The 14,494-nt window shown below is 41.4% G+C and overlaps 1 protein-coding gene across 2 annotated transcripts in view; it reads left to right on the forward strand.

Annotated features, from left to right (window-relative positions):
* Nucleotides 1–824: 824 nt before the first annotated feature.
* Nucleotides 825–14,494, forward strand: part of clcn1a (chloride channel, voltage-sensitive 1a) — a 29,727-nt gene continuing 16,057 nt past the window's right edge. The window contains exons 1-3 of one of the 2 annotated variants that reach the window (XM_023976530.2): nucleotides 825–994; nucleotides 11,667–11,973; nucleotides 12,663–12,794. In XM_023976530.2, coding sequence (XP_023832298.1) covers nucleotides 944–994; nucleotides 11,667–11,973; nucleotides 12,663–12,794 — 490 coding nt within the window. In that variant the 5' untranslated portion in view covers nucleotides 825–943. The remainder of the gene's footprint in view (nucleotides 995–11,666; nucleotides 11,974–12,662; nucleotides 12,795–14,494) is intronic. The other variant, XM_023976529.2, reaches the window with a different exon arrangement.

A 14,494-nucleotide genomic window follows, 5' to 3' on the forward strand; every position in this document is an offset into this window, starting at 1 on the left:
TCGGAAATATATTTTCCATAACCAAAAATATTGTTGTTTCAGCTGTTTGAAGCTGGTGTACAAAACCGCCAGTAAAAGACTCAAAAACAAAACTTAATAACGGGGAGCATAGAAATAGCACACATAGAACATATCTACTGCTTCTTAGACTTGCTTTCAAGTAGAATGATGGATCTATAACTCACATTTCTCTGTGAATTTGGATCGGGTCGCCCAAAAAGTTACATATTGCCACGTTAAACTTCTTGGAGACATATTTTTCAGAGTTACGGATGTTTTTCTATTTGACAGGCACTGCATATCAACATCTGTTTTCTCAATTCTCATCTGCTCTCTATATAGTGTACTGTTCAATACTGTACAGTAGAGTTGCTGGCCCAGACAGTAGCAGTTGCTAGACCCTGAACCTTTCTGGACCCTGAACCCTCCAAACCCACGAAGCCAAAAGAACAGTCTGTGCCATAGCTATGCCCTCATCATATTGCAGTGCCAACTCCAATGAGGAACATCCCTCACAACAATGAACCTCTCTCTCTCCCCTTCTGTCTTTCCCATTTTACCTGCCGTACCTCTATTCTAATTAACAGGTGCTCAAAGTCTTAGGGGGTTGCCCCAGGCAACAGGGTGGGTACGCCATTACCGTAGATCTAATGATAGAGGGAGAGAGCGGGATAGAGAGAGGGGAGGTTAGGGATGTGTGAGGTATCTGTTAGTTTACACGCACTGCTTACCGGGACAGAGGTGGGCAATCCGAGTGGTGGGGAGATCTGCTGCAAGGGCTCGCTTACACTGTGTGAGAATGTGTGTGTGTGTGAGAGCGTGAGAGTTTTTCTCTGTGTGTGTGTGTCTCTGGTGTGTGTGTGCCTGCGCACACTCGCGGGCGCAGAGCTGGAAATGCTGAGACAGACAGCTGGTTTATTTTTGGGTCAGTGACAGTGTGTCAATGGCCGCAGATGCGTCGGAAAGGAAGGCTCTGAGATACCAACAGACCCTGGTCAGTTCTTTCTCCCACGCTCTCTTCCGCTCTCTTTCTGTCTCTCTCTCTCTCTCTCTCACTACCTATCTCCTCTTATCTTTTTCCATTTGCTCTCATATTGCGTTACGCAGCAGCAGGCTGTCTCTATCTATGACATTAATCTTGCACAATCTCTTGCATGACATAACGGGTCGTCTCTGCTCTTTACGGTCTGTGCACAGGGAGCATGGGGACACACACACACTGTCTGGTAACGGTGGTCCCGGAGACCTCTTAGCAGGTCCGTGACTGTGGCAACAGGTGTCTGTGTGTCTGAGGACCCCACACCTTCAGTCTCCGTCAGGGTCTTAACTCTCTCTGTCTGGCTCTTTCTCTCTGGCTCTTTCTCTCTCTCGCTTTCTCAGCCACCTGTTCATTATCCTCTCCACCTTTTAATTCCTTTCATTTATTACCAACAAACATAATGCATTTTTACGTAGAAATAGATGGCTGTTCAACGACCTCCTTGATATTGTACGGTGGTAAGTGCCTCTCCATGCTCTCAGATAGACCTGGGAGGAATGTGTTTGCATGTAAGTGGGATTTCATCCATGGAGATGAATCTAGGTTTACAGCAGTGTGGTGTGGGAAGGGGGTAACCCGATCGTGCATGTGGAATATATTTGTTAATCTCCGCTCGTCACGTAGTCTAAGATGACCCCGGGGTCCAGAGTGTTCCAAAACATCTGGAGGGACTTAAACCATTAGACTTTCAGTATGTATTTTTTTTTTGATTCGTAAGAAACACCGGCTGCAAATTGGTGTGGCGTATTGTATTTAACAGGGTAGTTCTATACCGTGGGCCTTTGGCTAAGGTCATAGGCTGTTAGCCTGTGTATCCACATGCTGGTGGTTGTGTGTGTCTGTGTACGCATGTACTGTATGACCTGTGTGTGTTAGTACAGGCCATGTGGACTATGATAACCGTGTGTTTACACTGTCGCCCGGGGAGCAGGGCTATATTGAGAAGTGTCACTTTTTTTGAGCGGGAGTTTGTTTCTGTTCTCCTTGTCATTGTGCTGTGGAGGATCAAGAAGTGAGATCACAAGGGGGCCTCCCATTCCAATTGAACTAGATGCCATTGCCAGGCACAATAGAGAGTTATGTGGAGAGTTGTTGACAGACATGCGGAGAATGTATGTGGTTAATACTCCGTAAGACTGAATGATATTTTCGAAGACCTTCGTGTGTATTACATTTGACTTTAACTGACATAAGAGCGGTGACACACAACACTGTCCAACCTTCCCCGTCATGTGACCTATTGCTGTAGATGTCATGTGTCTGTAGGACAACTGGACTAGCAGATGGACGGACCTGCATATAGGCAGAGGAAAGTAGACTGGTTGGCAGGCAGACAGACAGCGCAGATTAGCAAAGTAGATGGGTAGATTCGTATTTGTTACTAATACTATTGCTACTACAATTGCTTCTTATATTTGTCTCTTCTGGTGCCATTAGGCTGTCACTTGAGGACATGCAATATTGTGAATACAGTTAAGGGTATTGTCAGGCCCGACGTGCAGTGGAGGGCCCTGCAACCGCTAACAGTGATTATTCTTAACAGGACCGTTATGTATTTGATCTATCGAAACTATCAGTAACAGCCTGACGCTGTTACAGAAAACTCACTCATGGAGTCTTCATCTATTCTCATGTTGTTATCTCTGATTTTCATCCACCCTACCTATCTCACAGGTGTGTCCAGGTACTTTTCATTGTGAGAAGTACAAAAAGAGCCGGTATGAGGATTACGAGCAGATACGTTCCTTGAGATTAAATCTGTTTTGCAGTGAGTTGATCAAATCTGACACTGGCGTTTTGTTGATTTCTCTCTATATACTTTATAATAAACGCGCTCGCTTTCCACTTGACGAACATGCTCAGGTGTCGCGGTCCGTCCACACGAACCAAACTCCCCTTACAGAAGTCCTTAAGGGTCAGCGGGACGGACAGATAGTGAGAGATCGAGAGAGTAAGAGGTGTGCAGCGGTGAACGTTGGGTCCCACCGGTGCTAAATATAACTCCCAGAGTAGAGTTACACGCGGTGAGAAAGGGGGAGAGAGGGAAAGTGTGTACGAGGTGCATGATGTGTAGAGGCAGAAGAGAGCGAGAGGGGCTTGGAGAGGGGAGGAGAAATCTGGAGAAAGAGGGGGATTACACGGACGGTCAGAGGTAGGGAAAGGCAGAGGATGACTGAAATAGACTAATGGAGGGCAGCAACGTGATGGTATGTGATAAAACGGGTAGATCAGGCGCACGGGTATCATTTCAAATTTGAATGGGTTGACTGCTCAAAAATGTTGAACGTTTAAATCAACCAGCTTGTTGATAAGGTGTTGATACAGGCACTTTACAAGACTAATCTGACACAATGTATAGGCAAGCAAATTGATGGTGAGGTTAACCATTTTGTAATAATATTACAATGGTTACAAAARCTTTAGCATATACGTTGTGTAGTATATTAGCAGTGAAATAAGTAAGTAGTATATTATACTGTGTAGAATAGCCATATGTTAGGCATGCATTACATCCATTGACCTGTTAGTTGATATCATGACTGCCCTGAGTGAGATCCAGTTAGATGCTAGTTAAGTAAATGTCTGGTAAATGTTTGAATATTTCTGTGTGTTACTAGACATATATTTGGTGAAGTCTTTAAGATTCCAATTTACATCAGAGATTTGCCTTCCTGTCCCAGTGGTTTGCCAAGATGTTGTGTTACCAGAGTATATCCTGCATGTGAGAGATAGCCTTGAGTTTGTACAGAAACCACAAGGCAAAAGAGAAAGGAGTGGGTCTTGCAGTACGCCTCTCCTCATCACAAATCTGTAGGGGGAGAATTTCCTCAAGTTCCCCCCCAGATAAAAAAAAAAAATCAAACATACAGTATGGAATTCCTTAGAATAAAAACAAATGTTTATATAAAACATTATTAGACATTATTTTTTCCCTCTCCAGTATTAACATGATTATCTTTTGAGTATGGTGTGTAGAGGAATTCCCTCTCAATTGCAGGCTGGTGTTTCAGCTAACGCCACCTTGCACTAGTTGCCAGGGGCGAGTTGGAGGAGGGAGGTTTCTTCTTCCTTGGTATAGTAGAACTAGTGACATAACAAGCCTTTACTGCTGCACTACAGGGGACTGAAAGTATTTCCGACTCCTTTTCTGGAGGCTAGTATTTCCCAACAGGTCCAACAGCTATATGGATTTTGTGGAAGCCTTTGAAGCCTGCTACTGATTTGATAACTGTGTTCAAATCCAACAGCACACTGTTATAAAACATTCACCGTCACTAAATCCTGTCCACAGAATCGGCAGACAACAGCTGGGAAAGTGCCCGCATAGAAAAAATACTACAGTTTACTATAGAATACTACAGGACTTACTGTAGTAAACTGTAGAKTACTATACTATACACTGTTGGATCCCTCAATCGGGATGTGCTTACTATATAATTGTGTAATATACTGTAGAATACTATATTACACACTGTTATATCCCTTGATCGTGTAGTGTTTACGATAGAATGTTGTAGTATACTATAGTAAATGCTACAATATTATCCACAACAACAAAAAACACTGTAGTAAATACAGTAATGTCCGCAAAAACACTACACTTGTATAACTATAGGAAATTCCACAGTATTTAACTCTGCCCATTCCCCTACCCCATATCGCAATTTGTGCCACCCAGAAGTGAGAAACTTACATGCCAATTATAGACCATATATTTTGTTCCCTACAGGTTATAGAAAAGAGCAGAAGCTCTGAACTATCCGTTCAGACCCCAGTCCTACCTACCTACATGTTATGGAACATTTGCTCTTTTGGTATTTCTCCAGTAGATTTCCTGAAGGAGACTCGACTTCTATGTCAAAGATAGAAAATGTTAAACCACTATAGTAATGTCTGCAAAATCACTACAGTAAATACTACAGTAACAAAAACACTACAATAAATACTGCAGTATAGTATTGCCAGCAAAAACACTACAGTAAATACTACTGTTCTTTTACTACAGTATTAATACTAAAGTTAACTGTAAATACGACAGTAAAGTCAGCAAAAACACTACAGTAAATATTAGTGTTTTTACCATATTATAAACTGGGTGATTCGAGCCCTGAATGCTGATTGGCTGAAAGCCGGGATATATCAGACTGTATACCACAGTAATGAAAAAACATTACTTTTTACTGTTCTAATTACATTGGTAACCAGTTTTTAACAGCAATAAGGCACCTCGGGGGTTTGTGGTATATTGGCCATATACCACACCCCTTTGTGCCTTATTGCTTCAGTATACTATAGTATTTTTTTTATGTGGGTGTTGATTAAAGAAAATCCTCACATATTCTGTCTGGCTCAATGTACACTGAATAAAAATATAAACGTCTTGGTTTCATAAGCTGAAATACAAGATTCCCCAAATTTTCCATTGATACAAAAAGCTTATCGCTCTTCAATTTGGTGCACAAATTTAATTACATCTCTTAGTGAGCATTTCTTCTTTACCCCTTTGCCAAGATAATCCACCTGACAGGTGTGGCATATCAAGAAGCTGATTAAACAGCATGATCATTACACAGGTGCAACTTGTGTTGGGGACAATAAAGGCACACTAAAATGTGCAGCTTTGTCACAACACAATGCCACAGATGCCTGAAGTTCTGAGGGATTGTGCAATTGGTATGCGGACTGCAGGAATGTCCACCAGAGCTGTTGCCAGAAAATGTAATGTTAATTTCTCTACCATAAGCAGCCTGGTTTGCTGATGTCAACCTTGTGAACAGAGTGCCCCATGGTGGCTGTGGGGTTATGGTATGGGCAGGCATAAGCTACAGACAACAAATACATTTGCATTTTATCTATGGAAATTTGAATGCACAGAGATACCGTGACAAGATCCTGAGTCCCATTTTCGGGCCATTCATCCCCGCCATCACCTCAATTTTTTTTTTTTTTTTTAAGTATTTGTGACCAACAGATGCATATCTGTATTCCAAGTCATGTGAAATCCATAGATTAGGGCCTAATAAATGTATTTCAGTTGACTGATTTCCTTATATGAACTGTAACTCAGTAAAATCTTTAAAATTGTTGATTGTTGCATTTATATTTTTGTTCAGTGTATATAATAGTGCCTATTTTCCTCAACATGTTGGTAACCATTAAGAGGTTTGTTGGACACTGAGAGCTGATACAGGTATGATACTTATTGTCAATGTATCCCATGGTAAGCCGAGCTGTGACATGTCTGGTCCAATGGAAGTCATGGCGTGTGTGCAGCTCATGTATATGTTGGTGATTTTACTCGGTATACATATCCATGTGTATGACTGACGTACAGTACTCTTTCTAGGACCCACAGAGACAGACTTGTACATGCACAATAAATTACGAGGTGTCGAAAGGTTATTGAAAGGCAGCCCAAAGCGTAAATGGGGCGCCAGGTAGCCTAGTGGTTAGGTTGCTGGATCGAATCCCCGAGCTGACAAAAAGTAAAAATCTGTCGTTCTGCCCCTGAGTTAACCCATTGTTCCCCGGGCGCCGAAGACGCAGATGTCGATTTAAGGCAGCTCTCATTCAGAGGGGTTGGGTTAAATGCGGAAGACACATTTCAGTTGAAGGTATTCAGTTGTACAACTGACGAGGTATCCCCCTTTCCCTAAATGCTAGGACTGAATGATTCCTAGTGTGGTATTGTTGACTAGAGGTCAACTGCACTGTGCAGATGTTGTTTGTATCTGAGCACTTGTAGTATACAGTATACTCCCGACTTCAACTGTATATCAGAAGGTTTTCAGACTTCCCTCAACAGGTTGTTGGTTTCCCACAAAAGCTTTTGTTTCACAAATTCCATTATGTCTGGTGTATGACGTCAGTATCTAAATTATGTGATAAAGATCCGTTTATCACTTGATCAAAATGTTCATTAAACAATAAAGGTGCAGTGTGCGTATATACAGTTGAAGTCGGAAGTTTACATACACCTTAGCCAAATACATTTAAACTCAGTTTTTCACAATTCCTGACATTTAATCCGAGTAAAAATTCCCTGTCTTAGGTCAGTTAGGATCACCACTTTCTTTTAAGAATGTGAAATGTCAGAATAGTAGTAGAGAGAATGATTTATTTCAGCATTTCTTTCTTTCATCACATTCCCAGTGGGTCAGAAGTTTACATACACTCAATTAGTATTTGGTAGCATTGCCTTTAAATTGTTTAACTTGGGTCAAACGTTTCGGGTAGCCTTCCAAAAGCTTCCCACAATAAGTTGGATCAATTTTGGCGCATTCCTCCTGACAGAGCTGGTGTAACTGAGTCAGGTTTGTAGGCCTCCTTGCTCGCACACGCTTTTTCAGTTCTGCCCACAAATTTTCTATGGGTTTGAGGTCAGGGCTTTGTGATGGCCACTCCAAAACCTTTATTTTGTTGTCCTTAAGCCATTTTGCCACAACTTTGGAAGTATGCTTGGAGTCATTGTCCATTTGGAAGACCCATTTGCGACCAAGCTTTAACTTCCTGATTGATGTCTTGAGATGTTGCTTCAATATATCCACATAATTTTACTTCCTCATGATTCCATCTATTTTGTGAAGTGCACCAGTCCCTCCTGCAGCAATGCACCCCCACAACATGATACTGCCACCCCCGTGCTTCACGGTTGGGATGGTGTTCTTTGGCTTGCAAGCCTCCCCCTTTTTCCTCCAAACATGATGATGGTCATTATGGCCTAACAGTTCTGTTTTTGTTTCATCAGACCAGAGGACATTTCTCCAAAAAGTACAATCTTTGTCCCCATGTGCAGTTGCAAACCGTAGTCTGGCTTTTTTATGGCGGTTTTGGAGCAGTGGCTTCTTCCTTGCTGAGTGGCTTTTCAGGTTATGTTGATATAGGACTCGTTTTACTGTGGATATAGATACTTCGTACCTGTTTCCTCCAGCATCTTCACAAGGTCCTTTGCTGTTCTTCATGGATTGATTTGCAATTTTCGCACCAAAGTACGTTCCTCTAGGAGACGGAGCGCGTCTCCTTCCTGAGCGGTATGACGGCTGCGTAGTCCCATGGTGTTTATACTTGCGTACTATTGTTTGTACAGATGAACGTGGCACCTTCAGGCGTTTGGAAATTGCTCCCAAGGATGAACCAGACTTGTGGAGGTCCACAATCTTTTTTCTGAGGCTGATATCTTTAGATTTTTCCATGATGTCAAGCAAAGAGGCACTGAGTTTGAAGGTAGGCCTTGAAATACATCCACAGGAACAGCTACAATTGACTCAAATGATGTCAATTAGCCTAATTTTCTGGAATTTTCCAAGCTGTTTAAAGGCACAGTCAACTTAGTGTATGTAAACTTCTGACCCACTGGAATTGTGATAGAGTGAAATAAACAACTGTTTGCAAACAATTGTTGGAAAAATGACTTGTGTCATGCACAAAGTAGATGTCCTAACCGACTTGACAAAACTATAGTTTGTTAAGAAGAAATTTGTGAAGTGGTTGAAAAACGAGTTTTAATGACTCCAACCTAAGCGTATGTAAACTTCAGACTTCAACTGTATATGGATGTATGGGTTCTACTCCATATTGCATATTGTCCCAAGCAGCCCAGCACCCCATTGACATTGATGTGCGTTTGATTTCAGGAGGATGTTTTGTGTCAATATGCCCATCTACTGTGTAATAGGCCTTTTCTAAATTGGCCAAAAGTCCGTCCTCCGCCCTCTCTCTGTCCTCCCTCCTCCGTGACCCAGAAACCTAGTGGTCAGGTGGTCGAGAAGATGTCAATTCGTTAATAGGCAAACAGAAGAGTAACCTCCCCTCCGCGACAGCCACCTTAATCGAGGATAGTCGTGTTTCCTACCGGAGTCCTTGAAAGAGTTTTGTATTCTGCCACATATCGTTTTATCTATAAAATGTCTTGCACAACTAACTTAATTTGTTTTTATCACTTTAAACATTTATTTTGGGATCCACCTCTGTAAACGTAATTTGTCTGACGCTTGGCAGCGCGAGCGGAGAAGGAGTCTCATTTCATACAAGCGCATTTTTGTCCACGTTCCCTCTCCTCGATTCGTTTTGACCTTTTATCAAATAGAGGAGAGAAAGGATGGAGGAGAGAGGATGCAGAGGTTGAGCAAATCCAATTGAGAAAAGGCCATAGTATGGAGTTGCAATGTAGGCCTTCACTTTGCGTGCAGCAGGTATAAGAATAGATCAAATAAAATAATGAGTGTTTTTTACATGGAAGCCCACATTAACTATACAGTATTATGACATTATTCACGTGTCAAACTTCATTAAGTTATTCCGTCATTATGTACATAGACAAAGGTTCATCTATTTAAATGGGTTTGAAGACCATTGAACTGTTCATGTGGAAAATATTGGAGTGGAGAACATATTCCTTACAAGGTGGTCTGCCATTTTGATTGTGTTTTTATCATAGTAATTAGTAGACTTAATTGACCGTTTATGCAAGTAATTCGAATATGTCGTCTTCCATTTAGAATTAGAATGGAATATTTGCCACCTCTCCAGTTTGATAGTGAAATGTGTCGATCATGATTTACAAAGCGTGTGAAATACTTACCCACAACCAACTGCTGGTCTTGTCTGATAGAGGATCACATACCTTGGGTCTTGGCTTGATCTTTGGTTGGTATAGTAGCTTACCAACCCCCTGCTCCCCCCTCCCCCCCCCCCCCCCCCCCCCCCCACACCCCCATAAGAAATTAATGTAATAGAATGTATCTTTGAGTGATAGCTATGTATTGAAACTACAAAATGATAAAAGCCAAGTAATGTAGTATTAGATTTACTAGATAACAGGAAATGATTTTAGTGTGTGTTTCTGAAAGTATGTCCGTGTTTCTATGCGTGTGCCTGCATGTCTGTGTGGGAGAGCTGCAGGCTGGAGTTATCTCTTTACCAGATGTCTGGATGCTGTAATTCATCCAAATGTAGACACATGCTTCCGCTCAGTGAGATTTTAAGGTCAACATGTTGAGGAGTTTTGTCTTTCTGTAAACTGGCCTTCTTTAGACTAGTTGAGTATCTGGAGCGTCAGCATTTGTGGGTTCGATTACAGGCTCAAAATAGCCAGAAACAAAGACCTTTCTTCTGAAACTCGTCAGTCTATTCTTGTTCTGAGAAATTGATGTCACGGCTCTCGTCGTAATGAGGATCGGGCCAGAGCGCAGTGTGGTAGGTGTTCATGATTTTTATTAGATCACAAAACACTCGAACAAAATAAACAAGAGGGAAAACTGAAACAGTTCTGTAAGGTGCATAAACTAAACAGAAAATAACTACCCACAACTAAGGTGGCAAAACAGGCTGCCTAAGTATGATTCCCAATCAGAGACAACGATAGACAGCTGTCCCTGATTGAGAACCATACCTGGCCAAAACATAGAAACAGAAAACATAGAAATAAAAAAAACTATAATGCCCACCCTAGTCACACCCTGGTCTAACCAAAATAGAGAATAAAAGCCAGGGCTTTTATGGCCAGGGCGTGACAATTAAGGCTATTCCATGCGAGAAATTGCCAAGAAACTGAAGATCTAGGACAACGCTATGTACTACTCCCATTACAGAACAGCGCAAACTGGCTTTAACCAGAATAGAAAGAGGACTGGGTGGCCCCGGTACACAACTGAGCAAGAGGACAAGTACATTAGAGTGTCTAGTTTGAGAAACAGATGCCTCACAAGTCCTCAACTGGCAGCTTCATTAAATAGTACCCGCAAAACACCAGTCTCAACATCAACTGTGAAGAAACGACTCCGGGATGCTGGCCTTCTAGGAAGAGTTGCAAAGAAAAAGCCATATCTCAGACTGGCCAATAAAAATAAAATAATAAGATGGGCAAAAGAACAGACACTGGACAGAGGAACAATGCCTTTAAGGCCCTGCATCCCAGAGTCGCCTCTTCACTGTTGACGTTGAGACTGGTGTTTTGCGGGTACTATTTAATGAAGCTGCCAGTTGAGGACTTGTGAGGCGTCTGTTTCTCAAGCTAGACACACTAATGTACTTGTCCTCTTAACTAAACTTGGATTAGTTAACACAACGTGCCATTGGAACACAAGAGTGATGGTTGCTGATAATGGGCCTCTGGATGCCTATGTAGATATACCATTAGAAATCTGCCGTTTCCAGCTACCCTAGTCATTTACAACATTAACAATGTCTACACTGTATTTTTGATCAATTTGATATTTTAATGGACACATTTTCTTTGCTTTGCTTTTCTTGCTTTTCTTTCATAAACAAGGACATTTCTAAGTGATCCCAAACTTTCGAACGGTAGTGTCTGTATATTGCTTTTACATTCTTCTATGATAGATGAATGTTCCCTTAACGTAAGTTTCTTATTTTCATATGTAAACATATATGAAGTGTTACGTGTAGATATACTGTATGTATAATAATAGTATATACTACATGATGTATTTTCTCTAAAATATACACATTCGGTGTGAAAATAAAATATCTTAAACTATTCTTATTTTCCTAAAATGACATTTTTGCCCCTCTAACCTTACCTGAACTACATTTTCAGCGAGTCTTCATTGTCCTTTGCTCATGAACATATGGGTAATGTAGTCTCTCTTCCTCCTGTCACTTTCAGCTGTATGGGGAATACAGCGAGCACCCGAGTGGGTCTGGCCGCCGAAGAGAGGCCACCCGACTGCTAACAGAGAGACAATGGAAGAAACACGACCACCATCAACATGGTCACCATCTGCAGCATCGCCATGGCCACCATCACCACAGCCACCACCATGGCCACCCCCACAGTCACACACATGGACACGGGCACCACAGCAGGCACAGGGGTCGGCATCACTCGGATGAGGCAGGACCTGCACATACGGCTACAGAGCAAGGCAACCCTTTGTCTATAAAGAAACGCCGCTCCTACTCAAAGTGCAGAGGTGAGGAGTCCATGCTCCGTAAAGTCTGTGGTGGTTAATTTCTTTACTATCAAATGAGGAGAGACAAACTTATCACACAAGTCAGAGTCATACTTGAACTAATCTTTATTCACTTATTAATAAGGGAACAGGTCAGTACAACACACACACATAAAGTGAATCGATTGAGTGCTGTACAATAATGATGTCTGGTCGACGAATCACCCTCAGATGATTCGTTGAGAGCCCCGAGACAAAGGTACAAAGGTATTTTATAGCCAAGATACACCCCTTTCAGTCTACATCACAAACAACAGATGTATGGAATGGGTCACAAGGTTAAGATTTGTATGAAAGATACTTATAATTCACTGCAGACATTATCTGCTGTAAAAACAGTTATCTTGTGTAGAGACCAAGGTCTGGCCCTGGGGTCATCTCTCCCTGGTATCCATTAGAACAGAAACATTAACTCATGCTCTGGAATGCGGTATCACCCAAAGGCATCATAAATCTTCCAGAGGCCCATCCTCAGTAGAACACACACAGATGAGCGTTCTAACAACCTCTTATTCTGTTGCATAAAACAACCATTTGATGTTATAAACGTATTATAACATAATCTTGCAATTTTGCTTTCACAAGTCGCTGGTGATAAATGAACTCGAACAGTGTTAAAGTGAATCATGTCTGTCATGTTGTTTGCTCAGACTGTGTAGCGCGGGTACAGAGGTTCCTGGTCACCAAGCTGGGAGAGGACTGGATCTTCCTGGTGCTGCTGGGCGTCTCAATGGCGCTGGTCAGCTGGACCATGGACTACACCAGCGCCAAGAGTCTACAATGTACTACAATACCCACAATGCAACACATRTGAGCCACTGAACCGGCAGATCATACAGTTGCATGAATGCTTTTACACCATAAATAATGATCTAGACTAGACACCTAGTTGCTTATTGTCGGAGGGTTAGGGTGAGTGGTTATCGAAGTGTTGCAAAATGGTTCCGTGGTAACCTGATATGCAAAAATCWTCTTGCAAAACAAACATTACAAAACGCTTGAAATTATGGTTACAGTCATTACCCTCATTAGGGAATTTAGTGAAGTTTGTATGATGGAGTCTCTCCAGGCTCTGTTCTTGCACCGCTACTGAGTCAATTTTCAATGATATCTGGACAACACATCTGTACACTGTAAAAAAAAAAATATTGTTGATTCAACTTACAAATGTTTGTCACCAGGCTACTTTAAAATCGCATGTCAAGTCCAGTCCAGATTTTGTGTGGAGTTAAAGTTTTTCTTCAACCTAGTAAAGTTAGTGGAACTGACAAATGTGGATTTAATAACTTGTTGAATGAACTTCATACTTTTAGTCTTCATACCTTTTTTTTTTAGTTGTGCTAACAAAGCTACTAAAGTTGTTTTGAAGTCTAGAGGATAAGTATTTGCTAGTCAGAAAAGCTAAACTAAGTTTTTTTAACTTACCAAAGTTTGTTACCCGGCTGCCTTAAAATCTTAAGTTGTGTCAACTTCCAGTTGAAACAACTACTTTGAAAATTACCCATTTCAGAACTGACTAAGTCTTTGAAATGATATAATATATTTCAGTGGGGAACATTATGCTCCCATCTGTCTCTTGCTCATGTGTGAGCTTTTTCGCCAGTTTCGAAACTGACAGTACACACAACCAACCAACAGATCACTTTACCTACAATGGCATTCTCAGTAACAGTAGGCAGGTTTCCATTGACCCAGGTTTATTCGACAAAAGCAATGTTGCAAAAAAAATCATTGCAACGTGTGTAATGGAAACGGCAGATACAGGAGAAACTTTATTTTTTCGAACTGTCTTTATTGCGACAAATGATGATGGAAACTGTGTTTTCTGATTAAATGATGATAAACTAATAATTTTGAAGGTACATGGGGCACGTGATGTCACCACATAACTATAAAGCTCCACATCACAGTTCATTCTAAATACCTACTGATTACAAAATCTAATTTTTTCAACTATAAAAATAATGTTTCTTTGCAGGACAAGGATTGTCCTGACTTTCAAGAGTGCCTGAATTGCTTCAACTTGCTTTTCTGGTTGGCTGGCAAGTTTCACCATCCAATTGTTTTAGATCTACAGGAGTGCAGTGTTCACCATGGGACAGACCGTGGCGATACGTTGGCACATGAGAATTATTAGAATATGGCAAATATTAGTCAATTATACACCGGGTGGGTCTAATCCTGAATGCTGATTGGTTAAAACCGCATTCCAGCTGGTGTCAATTCCACAAGTTACCACCCGCTAAATCTATGAAGTTAAAATGCCTATTTACTCTGTTCCATCTGACTGCGCAATCCACTGTCTCATCAGCCCAGCCAGGCAATTTATAAACTTGATCTCCACTATAAAAAGCATCTTCACATTATCTCAGATTTCTTTTAGACTAACATTTAGTTTTCGACAGCGGAGATTTGTATTAACCTTGCTGTCTGTCTCTGAAACATTGTTTCAATATTAAAATACAATTTCCAGCTGTCCCAT

Source organism: Salvelinus sp. IW2-2015, linkage group LG31, assembly GCF_002910315.2.
Source record: "Salvelinus sp. IW2-2015 linkage group LG31, ASM291031v2, whole genome shotgun sequence".
Lineage (NCBI taxonomy): Eukaryota > Metazoa > Chordata > Actinopteri > Salmoniformes > Salmonidae > Salvelinus > Salvelinus sp. IW2-2015.